General features: G+C 34.8%; 1 protein-coding gene across 1 annotated transcript; it reads left to right on the forward strand.

Moving 5' to 3' along the window:
* Positions 1–1,097: 1,097 nt before the first annotated feature.
* On the forward strand, positions 1,098–5,304 carry LOC140742657 (uncharacterized). The gene has a single exon (XM_073073609.1). It carries the CDS (start codon positions 1,423–1,425, stop codon positions 2,179–2,181), a length of 759 nt encoding a protein of 252 aa, XP_072929710.1. The 5' UTR covers positions 1,098–1,422; the 3' UTR covers positions 2,182–5,304.
* The last annotated feature ends 13,936 nt before the right edge of the window (positions 5,305–19,240 follow it).

Raw genomic sequence — 19,240 nt, forward strand, 5'->3', positions numbered from 1 at the left:
AACGCAGCTGTCGCGATGCGTTTTCCTTCACCGTTTCACAAACTGCGCGTATGTTAACAACATTGTTGTGACAACCCTGACTGTTCTAGAAATTGGAACATTGGTAAGTTATTTTTCCATTCGAAAAATGGAATTAATTAATTTAAAACCAACTTACATCGCTGGAATTCTTGTGTATTTGTGGATTTGAATTTGTTTGTTTCGTAATTTTATGTTGATTTAGATTGATTAAGCAGTAATAATTTAAGGTACAAGTTTTTGGGGATAATGCCCTCGATTTTTTGTCTCTGGTACGAGCATTGTCACCTCTTTACCGAACAAAGATAGTGTTAAAAGCTGCTTTGTTATTGTAGTGTGTGTAAGACTCATCCGAAGATTGCAGGTTCGAGTCCTGTCACGGTCGCCATGTAGTGATGTCGCAGGCAGGTTCGAATAAAGAGGCGTGTTACTTGAATGATGTCTTTAATATTACTGTCTAATACTAAGCTTAACCTAACTTATATAACTATGAGTCTTACACACAACATACGGTACGGTAGATGTTAAGGGGTTGTATAACAGCGCATCTTTGACAAACATCGTTTACTCAAATCATGTTTGATCATATTTTATCGAATAAAAATTTCTATCGTTTGGCACTTCTTTTTATGAGGTGTTCAACCTACTCGTAAACTAACGTAAAGAAAAAAATACTGAATAATATAATAAATGTACATGTCCAGAATATTAGTGCTCTCATTAATTAACACGCCACAAAAAAACAGCTAACTAAAGCTCATTTTGGATATACCTGGAACATTAAGAACTTTATTTGCGTCAAGCTTTTAAGCACACATAAAGCTTTGCTATGGACTTTGTGATAGGCGCAATTTATTTTCCAGTAACTATCTAATAAGTATTGTGTATTAATTAATAGAAAATAAATGATTATATTAATAGTATGTGTCTCATGATTTTAATTGACAAGAAAACATGTTTCCCAAATATAGGCATTTGCATACACTGCAAATAATTAATAGTATTCTGCGGGGGGATAAGAATATTTTTTATAATCAACAATAACGATATAATTTAGATTATATTTTAACCGTTTTTCCGTTTCCGGTTCTCAAAGCGTAAACATCACAGTATTGTCCGTCTGCATTAAAACGTCATTTAAAAATAATAGTAGCTTCCCGGTAACAACTAATCAGTGCAGAATAAAAACCTGAAGTATCGTGGAGTGCAGTTTACATTAAAAAGTCGCGCCATAATTCCAACACACTGAAGAAATTAAGTTGAAAATATCGAAAAGTGAGGTCAAGAACTTGTCACAAGACATTGACAACATAATACGTAAGTCATCAGCAAACTGCCAGAGACAATAGAGGTAAATCAGTGTTGCCAGAACTTAGTAATACGTTCCATTACACGCTTTTAAAAATGGAAGAACAATTTTTAATGTTATTTGATAAAATGAAAATTGAAATGCAAACTCAATCAGCACAACAAACAGAGACTATTACCAAAACAATAATGGATAGAATGGACATGAAATTGGAACCTATCCTAGCAGAAAATAAAAACTTGAAATTAAAAGTGGAACGGCTTGAAAAAGAGATCGAGTATCTAAAGAAGGAAAAGCGAAACAACAATATAGTCATTTTTGGTTTGAAGGAGGAGAATAATTCCACGTTAGAACTCCTAAGCGTTGTTTTGAAAATTTTCAGGGAGAGGCTGGAATTAAATGTGGAGGAATGGGAGGTAAACAAAATCCACAGAATTGGGAAAATAAACAAGGAGAGCGACAAACCACGGCCTGTCCTACTTTCATTTGTGAATAGCTTGAAGAAGAAAGAGATAATGAAAAAGAAGAACCTACTTAAAAACAAACGCATATATATTACAGAAGATTATCCTAAAGAAGTTATTGAAATAAGAAAAGCTTTACAACCTAAAGTAATCGAGGAAAGAAGTAAAGGTAACATTGCATACATACATTATGACAAGCTAATCATTAAAGAAAATAAATCAAACAAAGACAAAAGAAAAAGGGAAGTATCTCTGTCGCCTCAATCTAGCAGCCAACCCAAAAAACAACAGACATTTACGTCATCCAAAGCAAATCGCACGAATGCTTTCGATATAATGCGTGGCAGATCAAACTCACTTTCAATTTACCCTGGAGGAAAAAACCAATAGCAACTAAACATCGGCAAACGGGAAAACAAACAAAACAATGAAATAGGAAATAAAACAATTGGAAACAACATACCTCCCCCAAGCCGACTGGTCATCGTGGGGGAAAATGACCACGACCCTCTTAGGAAGAATTGCATCACATACAAAAAAGCAACTAATATCTACATAGCTACCCTCAATGCTAGATCATTAAGAACCCCGGAAAAACTTTTAGAACTCGAAACTGCTTTAGAAAATCTAAATTGGGATATACTAGGGATCAGCGAAGTAAGAAAACTTGGAGAAGGTATAATAGACAATGGACGATATATTTTACACTATAAAGGTGAGACACCAGGAATGCATGGAGTAGGATTTCTTATAAAAAAGGACATGGTGGACAAAATAGATGAAATCAAAGGAATTTCGGAAAGAATAGCTGTTCTTAATATAAAACTACCTACACAGAAAGACTATACATTGTGGACCATAATCCAAGCATACTCACCAACCGAATCTAACAAACCCGAGGATATCGAAAAAACTGAAAATTTCTACAGACAATTGCAAACTACTCTAAATAGTGCTAACAAGAATATCATCATAATGGGTGACTTCAATGGACAAGTCGGACTATGCAACAAGGGAGAAGAATACATAATAGGGAAACACGGATACGGTAAAAGAAGCAATAATGGCATAAGACTAGTCACATTTTGTTCTGAAAATAAACTAAGCATCCTAAATAGCTTCTTTAAGAAGAAAACTGCGAAGAAATGGACATGGGTCGCCCCCAATGGATTGTACAAGAACGAAATTGATTACATTTTATCGAATAATCCGAAAGCTTTCAATGATGTAACTGTAGTCAAAAATTTAAACTTTAACACGGACCATAGAATGGTTCGAGCAACACTCACGGCTGGGAATATAAAGAAAAGTAGGAAGTTCCACAATAAATATATAACTCCTATATTCACTGGGAATAGCGATACATATCTGGATAACCTGAACAGTTCATTAAGTAAGAAAATGAAAGGAAATATACCAATCCAAGAAAAATACGACAGGCTAGTAAATATACTTAAGTCAGAAACTAGGAAAACAAATGCAACCAATAAAAATATGATATCGTTAGAAACTCAAAATTTGCTTTACGAAAGGAAAGAACTTATAAGCAGGAACAAATCAAATATAAACCGGCAAAAAATTACTGAAATTAGTAAAAAAATCAATGAGCAAATAAGAAAGGACCGAAAATCAAAAAGAATAAATGTAATGAAGAAATATATTGAAAGAACGGGCGGTATTACAAAAGCCATTAAAGAATTAGACCAAACAAAGACGTGGATGCCAAATATGCTTAGAAAGGACGGAAATCGCACTGCAAAAAGATCTGAAATTATTAAAATTGCTACAGATTACTATCGGAATTTGTATCAGAATCACAATCTAATAAAATCCGCGACAGAACAAACAATAATAGAACAAGAGGATCCACCTGACCTATTAAAAGAAGAAATAACCAGAGCTATAAATTCCTTGAAACGTGAGAAAGCTACCGGCCCAGATCGAATTACAAACGAAATTCTCAAAATATCAGTATCAGCCATTACTCCGCATTTAACAGAGCTATTTAATGAAATCATAAGATCTGAGTATATCCCAGATGACTGGACGAAATCAACAATAATACTGTTGCACAAAAAAGGGGACAAAGGTGATATTGGAAATTATAGGCCAATAAGTTTGATTTCGAACATTTACAAGGTATTCTCCAAAATACTACTATCTAGAATTACCAGGACTCTCGATGGAAACCAACCGAAAGAACAAGCGGGTTTTCGAAGCAACTATTCCACTATAGATCATATCCATGTAGTAAGACAAGTTATTCAGAAATACCAAGAATATAACAAACATTATTACTTAGCTTTCGTTGATTTTAACAAGGCTTTCGATTGCTTGGATCACCAATACATATGGGAAGCACTAGGTAGGCAGGGTGTAGAATCAAAGTACATTAGACTTTTAAAAAATATTTATGCAAAGAGCACTGCAACTGTTAGGCTGGAAACAACAGGAGAGGAATTCCCAGTAGGTAGAGGTGTCCGCCAGGGCGATCCGATATCTCCAAAACTATTTTCTGCGGTTTTGGAGATGATTTTCCGGGCCCTGGATTGGTCCCAGAACGGTCTGAATATCAATGGGGAAAATCTCAATCATCTTCGTTTTGCGGACGATTTGATCTTATTCTCAGAGTGTCCAAGAAATTTAGAGCAAATGTTACAACAGTTGTCGGATGAAAGTGCTAAAGCCGGGTTATCAATAAATACATCTAAAACTAAGATTATGACAAATTTCATACAAACATATACTATACGAATAAATAACCAAGAAATAGAATATGTAAATGAATATGTGTACTTAGGACAACTGATATCGACATCTAATTCCATGCAAAAAGAAATAGAAAGAAGAGTGACAAATACCTGGAAAAGATACTGGTCTCTAAGTGAAGTTATGAAAAACAATGAAATACCTATATCATATAAAAGTAAAATATATAACACGTGCATTTTACCCTGCTTGACGTACGGTTGCCAAACATGGGCATTGACAGACCGGCTATGCAATAAATTAAATGTATGTCAAAACGGAATCGAAAGGAGTGTAATTGGAGTTAGGAGAAGAGACAGAATAAGACTGAAAGAAATCAAAAGCAAAACCAAATTTAAAAATGTACAGACAGTCTCGAAAAAACTTAAATGGAGATGGATAGGGCATATGTTAAGAGAAAAGGAAGAGAAATGGACAAGATCTATAACAGAATGGTACCCACGAGAGGCGACAAGAAAAAGGGGAAGACAATTGAAACGGTGGGAAGACGATATTAAAAAGATAGCTGGCCCACGATGGATCAGGATAGCTAAGGATAGAGATGAATGGAAATCTTTAGAGGAGGCCTTTGTCGGAAGACAAGCTGCTACAGGGGAATAAAGTTTGCCGAATTTAAGAAAAAAAAAAGAGAAAACAATAATAATAACAAAACATTAAAAACATATACATGTGTAAATTTCAAAGTGTAAAACCTCAAAATACTTAGTTTGTAACTTGTGCAGTAATAAAGGCTTATTTTATTTATTTATTTTATTATATTTTAACCAGGTGTAACTAACTTACATTTGTAAGGTAATTTAGTTTACGCCACCTCTTGAGCATTTTTCTATTCACTGCTTTCCATAATTGTTTAATATTATCGTACACCGTCTTATTCTAGCTTTCGTTGCAAGCAGTAATTCAATACCGTAGCGTTAACAATACCTTATAATCAGCCACAACCAGAACTGATTTCAAATTAAATTCCACTTTTAAAGTGAAGAATTCCACCAAAAACCGATAGCTCACGGTTCAGCGTACACAACCTTAAATGGGGTCTCAAAGAAATGCTTACTTCCGAATAGGTGCAGAATGGAGAAGATCCGAATTCTCCGGGGCCTGTAAAAAATCTTCATTGTCTGAAGTACGTGATCGGAATGCCTGCGTCCAATGGCCCGCGTCAGAAATTATTATTTCTCGCCGACTACTCTCTTTTTTATTACACGAATGTTTAAATTCTGTAGCGTGGAAGTGGCTACGAGTTTTCTATATTTTTTCTTCGATTTTTATTAATTCAATAATAATTCTATTACGTGTAGTATTTATCCTTAAATGTTATAGTTTAAATTCACTCCTTAACTTTTATAGTTGGATTAGACTTTTTAAAAGCAAAAATATTTTTTATTTTGACTATGGAACTGTTTGCAGTGTATGGTTCAACAGGCGCTTGACAGCCTTTTTGTACCTTGTAGCTCCTGTCGGTTTTTAGGTCAGTCGGTTGCCCATTTTTTCTTAAACAAAAATGATAAAAACCGGAAGTAAAATGAAGACTGCACTTACTTACGTTTGAGCTGCAGGGACTGCCAAAGAATGAGACAGCAGCATGAGCTGTGGACAGTTCTGTATACTTAAGTTGTTTTATTGCAGTAAATAATACGAATCCATTAGGTACACTTCTAATTTCAAAATTAATATTTTTTTAACCATAATAAATAATAATACATGCCACATTCAACACGCATTTTTGCGCTTTATAGCTCTATCTATATTAATGGAACCTTTACCATGAATAAATATAATTTCGCAACAGACATATCCAGTAATACGCTCATTTAAATTCAATTATATCTTCGTTATTTTTTATTCCGTTATTGGCGTTTATTGTTACTGTCGAAGAAGTATATTAGGATCATAATTAACCATATTTGGAGATGATCTAATGACCTCACCCGATTTATAGTACGGTTTATAAAAGACAAAAGAAAGGGCTTTGTAAATAAATTTTATTTTATGTGACTGTTGGCGGCTTTAAAAATGTATGAGTTGAACGGGCCCTAAGTTGCTTAAGTATGCTTGAGTTTTTTGTTTTTTATAATATAGGAGTAGCAGATGAGCACGCAATCCACCTGATGGTAAGTGCCTACTGCCGCCCATGGACATCTGTAATCAACCCCAGATAGGATTAAATATTCCTACCTGAAGTTGGCCACAGATGCGCCGCTACCCCTGAGGACTAAGCTGGAACGCCTCGGAAAAGTCTGTCTCCCTTACCACACCCTTCAAACCGGAACTCAGCAGCGCCTAACACAGCTGTTATTAGGTAGAAATATATTGAGTTGTCGGTAGAAATATATTGTAATATATTGAGTGTTATAAATTATTAAGTAGGAGCTGAAACATCTTTACTATTCATGCATCTAAAATATTGTTGATGGACAACGACAATTAATTCACGGGTTTGACTCCTGATTCGACCAATGTCTAATACGGTTACACAATGTTTTTCTCCACCATTTAAGCAGTAATCATTATTTTTTCTACTATTTGAAAAATCACAGGTGTGTGTCTGAGATTTAAACCGTGGACCCCCGATTGACAGGTCAGGTTTGAAACCACTAAGCAATACACATCACCATAATAACGAAACTCCTACCTAGGTTTCTACAGTTAACTGAAATGTTGTTAAACAAACGGATTAACTAATTTGGATTTGAACCCAAAACCGACACCGCAATATTCGAGTCTCCATATAATTGCGATACTTATTTAGAGTACAACGAATATCCAAAAACGAAACGCGTAACTTCACTACGCTTCGCAACGCTTCGGTGAAACACGGTCTCGCTAATTAATACATGGTTGCGAATGAATAAAATTGCGATGTCTGTCTGTAATTTTAAAATAACTACCTAGTTTTAAACTCATATACGTTGCCAGGCACTGCAAACTTACAGAAAGAGTTAGGTATACTACCTTATATCAGTTTCTGCACTATTAATGTGTTTTGTTAACTGTTAACCTGTAGGTTAATTCTGAAAATACTAGACTAAACTTGGATGGTACTTTCGCAAAGACAAAATTTTAAAAGTCTAAAACACTAGTAAGAGTCTAATACACTTTCTGCACTCACAGCTCCACACTAGGATTCACTGTGTCGTTATTGCCATGAGCACACAACTGCCCAGAACAGATATCTATTTTGTAGAACCCTTTGTGGTTCGACTCCGGCGGCACCACCGCTACAGCTTATTCTACCTAATAACAGCAGTGTTAGGCGCTGCTGTGTTCCGGTTTGATGGGTGTGGTAAGGGAGACAGACTTTACCGAGGCGTTCCAGCTTAGTCCTCAGGGGTTGCGGCGCATCTGTGGCCGACTTCAGGTAGGAATATCTAATCCTATCTGGCGTTGGTGGACTACATGCTCATCTGCTTCTCCTCTATTATAAAATAAAAAAAATCTAAATTCATCATGCCGATATTGTTTTACCGGAGAACGAACCTGGAACCATTTGCGCATCAGATCGATATGTTGACCGCTTCACTACGCGGGTCAAGATGTCTTTATAAACTTGACAAAAACTAGTTTTAATCCAATAATATCTGAAGTTCCTTCGTAAAAATCGAAAACCCGCGATAGGGACGAAAAAGGTCGTTAATACGTAAACCGTTGTATTTATTTAAGTTCAATCAGCATCGGATTATGTTTAACTAATAAGTAGTTAAGTAAAAAGCTTTTAAGGATTCGAAAAAAGGGTAAGCCACCCTATTTACAATGAATGTTTGTTTTGAGTACGTGCTTTTTAGGGTTCAGTACCTAAAGGGTAAAAGTAGAACCCTAGTATTAGGCCTCCGCTGTCTGTCCATATGTCACAGAGCTCTATCTCTTAAACCGTAATAGATGGACACTTAATTTTTTAAAAAGCGTATTACTGTAGCTGCTATAAAAAGCAATACTTAAAATGAATATAATACAAAAATTAAATATATTAAAGGAGTACTTACAAGAAGCCGGTATTTTTTCGTGCTTATTACTGAAATACTAATCAAAGTTAATACAAAAATGGTACGGAACCCCATCTCTATGTTCAACTGGTACTTGGCCATTGCCTCTAGATATGTTTAATAAACATAAATGTGAAAGTTAAGGACACTAAGTTTAAATTGCTTTTTGGACTTTTTGTCTGTGCTTCTGTTATGAAAATAAATATAGCTGTCCGAGGTTCAAATCCCACACCACACATCTGAAACAGCCAAGAGTTATTTAAAACTTCTCAAGGATGTGTGAAGTCTATATGTTACAGCCGAAGTGATAAATTCAGAACTTATACATAATACCTAGCCATTATGTATAATATCTACTCAATTTGGTCAAAGTGATAAATAACACGAAATAAACACATTAACCAGCCTTTACATATTATAATATCTTCAAAGACTTGGATAAAGTAATAAAACAAGTATAAGTAAAGGTTATGTGTGTATTTCAGTTTTCCTTAAGCATATTTTTTTTCGTCAAATTAGTAAAAATTAGTCATTGTAGACAATAACCAGTCATTATGTATAATAGCTATTTGATCACTTTGGCTGTAACATATACGTATCAATCTCCACCTGGCCAGCACGGCCTAAGCCCCTTTTACTCTGAGAGAAAACCCGTGCCCAGTGGAACAATAAAGGGTTGAACACGATGAGGCTAATGGCACTGCATTTTTACTTGCACTTCTCTTCACTTCAAACAAAATCTCCTTAAAACAAGGCATGATGTAACTTTAACGTCTACAAAGCCTAACCAATCGTCAAATACATGATTTAAAAAATCATTAGTTGCACCATTTTAGTTGACGTTGAAATTACGTCATAACTAATACTTAAAATTAACCGCTCGATTTTGATCGGTTAAAGTTACAGTATATGTCAAGTTATCTATTTGTCAACGTCGACTAAAAATTGTGGTGACAGAAATGTCATTAATGACGAGTAAATTGGTGCAACACAGAATGGTTACATTCCATCGCTGCCGTCTAAATTACTGTTATATTTAACTTTAACGCAAACTTTAACCGGGCTTTCGATGCAACCCACCCTAAATGTACGGGTAGTATTTTAAAAGTGTAGGTACGTTGTTATTTGCCTCAAACTATGTAGGTGTAGAGGTATCGTGTATTTCTACTATTGCACAGGTGAAAAAGATGTGTTAACGATTAGTATTTTCCCGTAGCGTAGTAATAAAAGGGAGGTCCTGCAAATTGCGGGATTCGGACCTAGTCTTTTTCGGATGTGGTGCAAGTTACAAGCGATTTTCGTTTTATTTTTTTTTACATTTTTTTGCATTTTTTAATTAAAGTATTAAACGTACAGTCACGAATTAGAAATTAGATTAATCAATTAGAAAAACTCTACTGCTTCGAAACAAAATTGGAATGAATCTTTTATTTCTGCCTTTTAATACTCTTCAAACCAAAACACAGCATCGCTTAACGTTGTTGTTATAAGGCAGAAATGGGTGTGGTGGTGGTACCCCTGGATCCAATAAAAAATATTTATTTTATATGTATATACATACAATACATTTGTTATATACATGAATCACATAGAACAAAATCGATAAAACGTAAATAAGATTTTAATGAATTTAGAAAAAAAAGGTTAGAAAAAAAAACATAAAATAAATTTTACTTTAGTCAAAAACTAGTGATCATCATAAAAATACCACCTGCTTAAAATTAATTAACTGAGAAAAGGGATGTAACCTACCTAAAGAGACCTATGTCACTAACCTAATTTAGAAGAATCTAATTACATCACATGTTAAAATCCATCAAACCGTTTGAGCTGCAAGGCGTATAGTCCGCGTAAAACTGCTAGTCCACTCTGAATATATTAATGAATCGCGTCGCCATAGCAAATTGTATGACTACACCTGCTCGCAACAACTTCAGAGCGGACTAGCAGTTTGGCGTGGACTAAATAACGTGACATATATACACTCGAAAAGCATAACCCTTTGCAGACTGCTGAAAAAGAAGCTAAAAGTCATTCAACGCTAAACGCTTAATCTCTTCCCTTGCACCATTCCCTAAACATCTCCCGCCACATTATGGGATGCGTGTCCAGAATTTTATGAGGACCCAAATGAACCAGCCAGTGTTATTCTTTCTCGAACATCTGTTTAATTATTCCCAAGGACGGTAATGGTTTTAGGTGAATAGATAACAACGTTATTCCGCTCATTTGGACCTTTTGTAATCATTATCGCTAATTGCTAATGACTTGGGTAGGTAATAAGAATTTTCAAACGACAGTTTATTAGGAATTTGAATTTTATTTTTGATATAAGATTATGTGATGACCGCACTATTTTTTTTTAGTCCTTTATGAATACCATGCAGTCAGTGGTAAGAGCTACTGCCGTAATGGAGAACTGTAATCAACCCCAGATAGGATAAAACTCCTACCTGAGATCGGCAACAGATGCACCGCTACTACGAGGACTAAGGTGGAATACCTTGGCAAAGTATGTCTTCCGTACCACACCCTTCAAACCAGAACACATCAGCGCTTAACACTACTGTTAATACTCAGAAATAGGTGTGACTGTGTTGCCGCCGGAGTCGAACCACAAAGGATTCTGCCTTCAAAACAATGTTTAGCCACTAGAGGTCAACGATCCAACTTTCGACCGCACTAAACTTTGTAAAATTACGATCTGTACACCGTGTTCCCTCGAAAGGTGTAAAAGAAAATAAGAATTCACTTGGGTAAAAAACTTTTGAAAAAACCGCTCTTTTTATAATTAACAAATTACGTTGGAACTTTCCAGTTTGGTCCGTCGGAATAATATCCAACTAACTTTTAATTAGTTCTTCATTAAGCCGCGGTGAAGCCTTCGTTGTTTTATTTGCACACAGGTTTTAGTGTTCCGCACAGAAATTTGGAAATTAAATGTTGCAAGAATATAATTTTTTTTCTGTTTAAAAATGAAGACTAAAGAAGGACTTTTGATAGGATATAAAATGGGGATGGATTTTTTTTTAATAGGACTTTTTGATGTAAAATAGGGGTTATTTTTTTAAAGTACGCCGATTTTTGAGCAAATTCTATGAAAATTAGAACTGGTTAGGAATAATTTAAGATGTAAGTCACAGTTTTTGGAAAATCAACCATGAGTTTCGAGGGTTCGATAAGGGTTGAAAGCTCATCGAATATAAATTATATTTTAGATGTGACTTAATTTTCCTGTCAAAGCTTCATTTTAACTTAAAAATAATATCTAAATAAGAGTAAATAGAAAAGTATTCATTTTCTGGACTTTTGAGAACTTTTGAGAGATTCATTATTACACTGCTGGGCACGGGTTTCCCGTAAGAGTAAGGAGTCTAGAGGGTCTGCTTGCTGGCTATGCTTGATAGACTTTACACGTCTTTTAAGAATCTCACACCATATCTTTACCATTATTGCAAGCAATAATACATTAAATCAAAATATTAGATGTGTGATAAGATTTGAACCGCGGACCCCTGACATGAGAAGCTGAACTCATATCACAAAACTATCACTGCTTAGTCCACGGGACACTACATACACGAGCCCCACTCACACTTAACCAGTTTTTATTTATGTCTGGACCGCATTTGTAAGATAGTCCCTCAGTAACACTCGAAACAACTTTAGATTGAATCTTCGTTTTGAAGAGGACTCATTAGGAAAATAATAACGAAACTTGGATAATAATAGACTGGAATACAAAATTATGGAATTATTTCCTTTGACCGCTACAGTGGCTTTTCATTAGTTCTTAGAATATGTAATTTTCAGAATTCGTATTAGTTTTAGTGTCTGGTTTTGGATGCTGATTCGGCGCTCTTTTCGGTTTTAGTCGTTTATCTATAACACACTATTGCGTTTATCCGTTGTATATTAGGTATATAAGTGTATAGGAGAAGACAAGATGACAAATTTAAGTAATTGTCAGACATTCTGTATCTAGTACAGTGTTTTTCAAACTCTTTTCAAAGTATTTATTTTGTGATCCTCCGTTGTGTCTGATTTGTTCGTTACAGATATTAACTTCCTTATCTTTTTAATATAAGAGAAAGGGATAGATACATAAGTAAGCACTTACTCAAATGGCCTTTGATTCTTATTTATGTAAATTGAGTAAAAATATATTTATTTAAATTCTTTAGCTTTTATTTAGTCTTCTTCGATCTTATGAAAAATATGAATATTAGTTAGTTGCTACCACAGTATGAAGTACGAAAACTATTTAAAACTGCAGCCGTTCCCACTGCGGCACTCTTGGTTTGGTCCGCAGCGCAATCTAATTTATACTGCGTCCAATTATTTAATGTGGATTACCCGCTGTAGCAGCTAGTGTGCCCGTGGCTTATTGTCGCGAACCGTGGATCGCTTTAATATGGATGTAAGTTATTTTGATTACGATTTTTTGTCTACCTAAAGGTAAAATTTCGGACCACTTTTATTTAATTTCCTGTGTTCTGTGTATGTTCGAATTAAATCTTGAAAGTTAATTTTTTCCGCTTTCCGGTATCCGATTTAGCTGTTTTTTTGCATGTATATATAATTCGGATGACAATGTAATATTAATATGACATGATGCACGGACGTTCTTGCCACGGACGTGCAAGATGTGGAATGAACTTCCTTCTGAGGTATTCCCGGAGCGCTATGACATGGGGCTCTTCAAAAAAGGTGTAAATAGAGCTCTCCTCCAAAGCCGGCAATGCATTGGCGACTCCCCTGGTGTTGCAAATGTCCATAAGCGACGGTGACTACTTACCATCAGGTAGCCCGTCTGCCTCATCGTTTAGGTATAATTATAAAAAAAATGATTACGTTTTCTAAGTAATCTAGCGCCAGAATATGCTAGTTTATAAACTAACAAATATTAAGGTCAAACAGTATCACACAATCAATCGCAAACAGTCTATCAGCACCCAGCCGCCGCCTTTCTGTCTCACCTTACACATAATCGTAATCATATAATAAAACATATAATCGTATTATACTATTTTAAGACAATCATTCCGAATTAAACGTGAACCAATTAGGAATAACCCGAACGGAATTCTAAATTAATGTCGCATACGATTTAATGTCGCATGCGACATAGAACAATAGGGACCTCGTTTAAGTATTCATAACACGGGTCTTATTAATGTGAACATACCTTAAAGGGGATAAATAATTGGAAGTTGGTCTTTGTGATAAGAATTAGCTAAATTAGCTAAATTTGAAAATTGAGTATATTTTATTGAATTGAAGAACATTATTAAATTAAACCACCATCCCTTAGACCACTTACCATATCCTACAGTTGGACCACGCTATTTTTCATCATCATCAACCCAATCGTCTTCTCTCAACATGAGAAGGATTAGGCCATAGTCCGCCGCGCTGGCCAAGAACGAATTGGTAAACTTTACATACCTTTGAAAACTATTTTTTTAAGATTTCTCACGGGTTTCCTCGCGATGTTTTCCTTCGCCGTCTAAGCAACTGATAATTAATTTCTAATACGCACATAACTATGAAAAATCAGAGGTGCATGCCTGGCATCTGAACTTTGGGCCCCTCGTTCTAGAGGCTGAGTTTCTTGACCACTAGGCTAGCGCTGTTTTTTTTGCTTTTACAATATTATATATATAAATATATAAAAGATTTCAGCCAATGTAATTAAACTGCAATCTTATAATCTAGTATCGTCATATTAAAAAGCTTAAGTATTTCTTAAGCGCCTGCCGCTAAATGACCAGCAAATTATGCAATTCACGTAATGCATATTAATTTTTAAGGCACTGAGTGCTCTCATTTAATTCACTAAATATGCATGGCTCTTCTAAATAATGGTTTTATATGCTAAATAGAAAATTATACGCTATTTTTATTTGGTATTTAAAGTCTTATGAAGTTATGTAATTATTATCGATATTTAAATATTCCCTAGCACGAACTTAACTTTTGGTACCTATCACAACACCTACCTACATATTAATCATAGATTAGTATATTAATATTAAGCTTTTGTGCGTAACGTTTGCTTGAAAATTAGAAAATTAAAAGTATTTTTGTACAAGAAAGCGCTTCAATTTAATTTATTTTATTTCACATGTAATATTACTATGAAAAAACTCAAACGTTGCTATTTCTAAGTACCGAGCTACAAAATTTACCCGGCTCAATATTTGCTGTAAGAAGTTTTGTATAAACAAAATCGCGATATATTCCATAATTACACATATTTGAGTTGTTTCGATACTTTCGAATATTGGTAGACTTCAGCTACGTTCTGGAGAATTTAGCTATGTTTTGAGGTGCCCGCATGCTTTAGCAATGAGTTTTAAAATGATTATAGAAAATAATCATATTATTGACATTTACTGTACATTGAAGACCACTTAAAAATATCGGGGGGCACGGTAGTGTCCCCGCAAGTCGAACAACAAAAAATTTAAATTATTTCCAGTAAGCATATTGACTGTTTTAAGAAAATAGCGCCATCTAGCGACAACTGGATAGACTTACATAATTTGATTCCTATTTGAAATAAGTACAATTAACATGTGCACAACAGGTGCAAAACGAGCTCTCCTTTAAAGTCGGCGTTGCATTGGCGACTCCTCTGGTGTTGCAAATGTCCATAGGCGGCGTTGACTACTTTCCATCAGGTAGCACGTCTGCGTTATCATAGTTAGGTTAAACAATAAAAAAAATGTGTCGATTGTTTGTAAGTCTTAAAAATGTTGATTATTGATAACCCTAAAAAGCGTTCATTGGGTCTTACTTACCCGTGCGTAAATACTCCGTAACATTTAAATTCGATGTTGACTGTACCAAAACGTTTTAGAAACACAAACAATGTTTCGTGAGCCCTCGCCAAATACGTTTACTTCGATTTCGTATACTGTCAACAAAAATTTAACATAACTTTTATTTACACTGACAACACCGTTAGGGATAAAATAAAAGCTTCTGAGCGAGCTAGCCTGGTTTCATATCTAAAGATGAATTTAAATAAAATAAAAAGATTCGTTTCCAGTAATATACAGGGTGATTTTTCAAGTGGACTTAAATGGTCAAATCCGAAATTATAAGGACGAGCGTGAAATGAAAGTAGAAAGAGACGGGGATTGTGATGAAAATGAAAACTACATACCTAATAATATATTACTAAAATTAATAAAAAATAACTTTCCTTTCGTGAAATTGTTATTAAAAAAATCATCCTGTATTATCACTTTCGACTAATGGAACTAACTAACAATAATTTAAATATATTTAACGTTCCTAATGATCGAAAACAGAACAAATTAATAAAATTCATCAAAAAATATTTAGCGTAAGAAAGCTCCACTAAATATATTCCTTTTCTGCAAGTCCTTAAGTGTACATTGTCACATAATAAAATCAGACGAAAGTACCAATCAAACAAATTGTGTCTACAAAGAATAAATTTTAAAACAAATCTGAGAGAAGTGCTCATTCACTGCTAAGAGCCAGTTAGTCCGAAGTCCTAATAATATGAGCTTCTGTGTGTGAAATGAACTTAATTTAGACGAGTTATTTGGAAAATGTTTGCCCGCTCCCTGCTCCACCAGTTCCGAACAAAGCGTTCCGTTAGCAATGGAGTGTACACACGGGATAGTTTTGTGGACGTTTTCTCAGCTTTTTATTTGGCTTTCACTACTGCTCTTCATTGAATACTTTCCACAGCTGGGGGAGGTTTGGGATATAACCCATTATCCGGATACTACGCAAATAAATAATCGAAGATGGACAGTAGAAAATTGTATAAGATATTTTTATTTAAAAAAGAAACGTTATAACATTTAAAACACAATAATTTTCTATTAATTTTGAGAATTCAAAAGAAATATATCAGTCAAAACAATTTTATTAATAATCATAATTATGAATAACGAAGGAATTTGTACTGTATTTTTTAACAGAAAATATGCTGTGTACTTCCTTAAAATAAATTGTATGAACGCAGAATGAAAACTGCTACGATTTATAAACAAAATAGAGTCCGTATATTTTCAATTGGATCCAAACAAAGGGAAATTGCAAGCAATTTAAATGCATGCGTCTTAGCTGTAGCAAATAATCTATTATAATTATCTAAAGTAGTTCAATATCGAATTGGAAGGAAAATTTTCAAAATTAGTTTCTTATTTTGTAGCTTTAGTTGTCGGGCTTTGTTTACGTATTTGTTTATTTATTTAATTTATTCATTGTTTATTGTAATGGTCTCATAAATCATTTAGGCTTCAGGATACAATTTAAAGGTCCACTTCCTAATTGGACTTCAGACCTCCTTTTTCATAAGATTGAAGTAGAAAATAACAATGCAGTTCCGATGTTCAGTAGCCAATACTGTCTATAGGTCTGCCTTTTGTATCTAATTTCGTACAGAAGGGGTTCTTACTGACGCTGAGGTGTTGCTGCCCGTGACGACTAAGATGGCATGCAAGTCAGTCTACATACACTCGCTTCCGAGTTCTGGTTTGAAGAGTGAAGTAAGTGGTACTCATATGAAGCATTTTAACTTGTCCTAACGAGAAGCAAGGTGACTGACTTCAAATAGCTTCAATCTTCTAGAAATAAATACAAATGACAAAGGGCAGATGACACTGTTCTTATTAGACAGAAATTAATGTTGACGCGGGAGTCGAGGGGTTCCATATAAATGGTCCTCCTATTTCATAAAAAGAGACATGCAAAATTATCTCCCGTACCATCTGCTTGTCACACGGGAATAAAAACAAAACTCAATTTTCATGACAATCCGAATGAGGAAAACGTTCCGACCATTTGAAGGGACTGCTTGAGTGATGGTTGACCCTATTAGGAGTTGGGTAACTTAGGGTGAACCAGGGTAAGTTGAGCTTCCCTCCTCCGAGGAAGTGAGCTTATCTGGGCGTTCACGGGGTATCGTTGAATGAGATGAGGGGTCAACATGTCCAAATAGTGTGTATTAACCGCTCGAACTAACAAGACTAATATGATGGGAACAGCTAACTCGATTCATCAGTGTCAAATAAATAATATTGACTTACGCTGTGGAGTAACTTTTGAGTCTGTCATGAGGATAATATGCGAAATATTAATATAAAAATGGATGTTTGTTGCGTTTGTGTTTTTATTTCATGGGGGATGAAAGTTGGATTGAAAATTAGTTACTTTTTTATTAACTTTATAAATTCTAGTGCCAAGTGAAGGCCATCAGGATAATACTTAAGCACTTTTCAGACATAAGTTTTCCCTAGATATTGTCTATAAAATCCTTTGTTTTTTATAAGTGTCATTAAATTCGGTTCAACTTTTACGAATACCAGAGCCTTTACAAATAGACTAACGTAAAAACAATCCAATTACCATTTTAATTAATAAAGAAATCGATGGTTCTAATTACCACGCTTTTACTATCTTGGGTTGTATTTTATGTATATAACAGAATCTTTGAAGTCGATGTTTACCCACTTTAAACAGTCCGAATAATTTAAGTTTTTGAACAATTATCAAGAACCGATGACAATACACGATTTTAATAATTTTATCCCATTCTCCTCATCAGGATCGTCAGGAATCAGAGTTAGCGATTTTCCTTGTGCGATTTTAGCGTGATTTTTAGTTTTTAAATTATGTATAATTATTTTTCATATTAAGGATGGACGCCTCTGTCTTGTCAATTTTAGGGATAACATATGAAAAATTAAACCTAAAATATTTTCGCATGAACAAACGAAGAAAACAGATATAATATTTTCGCCAAATATTACCCCACGCCGACCAAGCCCCAGGTGCCCCAATTGAAATCGTAACCAATTAAAACAATGGCCATATTTGTATTCTGTAGATTTATAAGCGCTAATCTCTTAACGCTACACGTATGTGTTATATTTACATAATAATATATGGATAAACCTAAATGCGAATACCCTGCCCCGCTGTCCCCTGTCCCGATCCTCTGCGATATATGACATATAATGACTATTCATGATCTACTTATAAAGCAGCAGCACATATGGTGGTGGATAGGTGACCCCTAGCAGTTTACTTACTTACATCCTTCGAAGGGGAGCTTAAGATGACAGTCCGTGTTATTTGTCGCAAAACGAAATCCGTACAGGAATGGATTAGCGATAGGTTTAATACTTTTTAAACGGAAGTAGCAAACTAGAATGCCGTTTAACTCAAAGTTAGTGGTCACTGATTCATTACATCTATAATCAACCGCAAACACCATTGAAACTCTACCTGAGATTAACCACAGATTATCCACTAATTTGGAAATTCTCATATACCTAAGTGTACCTATATATATGTATGTATCATTTGCTATTTTAGGCATATGCCTAACCATACAATTCAAACCACAACAGGACCGCTTAGCTCTCCATAAGACTAATATTTTTGAAGAAAACGCTTTTTTCCAAAACATTTTTACAAAACTAATAATCGACGGTTTACTAAAATCGTGTCTATACAACCTTACCGGATGCAAACTATGGGTTCCGTCGGCCAGAAGAATATCAATATGATTTTAGGATATTACTATAAAAACGTATTATGATTATACGCTGTACGGAAACGACCGACATGTATGAGTATATCGGATGTGTTTGATCGCGAGCGAGTGAGCGAGAAAAGATAAATAAAGCTTAATACGAAAAGACAAA

Source organism: Epargyreus clarus, unplaced genomic scaffold (genome assembly GCF_041222505.1).
Source record: "Epargyreus clarus isolate Ecla_fem2 unplaced genomic scaffold, WU_Ecla_fem_2.2 ptg000006l, whole genome shotgun sequence".
NCBI lineage: Eukaryota > Metazoa > Arthropoda > Insecta > Lepidoptera > Hesperiidae > Epargyreus > Epargyreus clarus.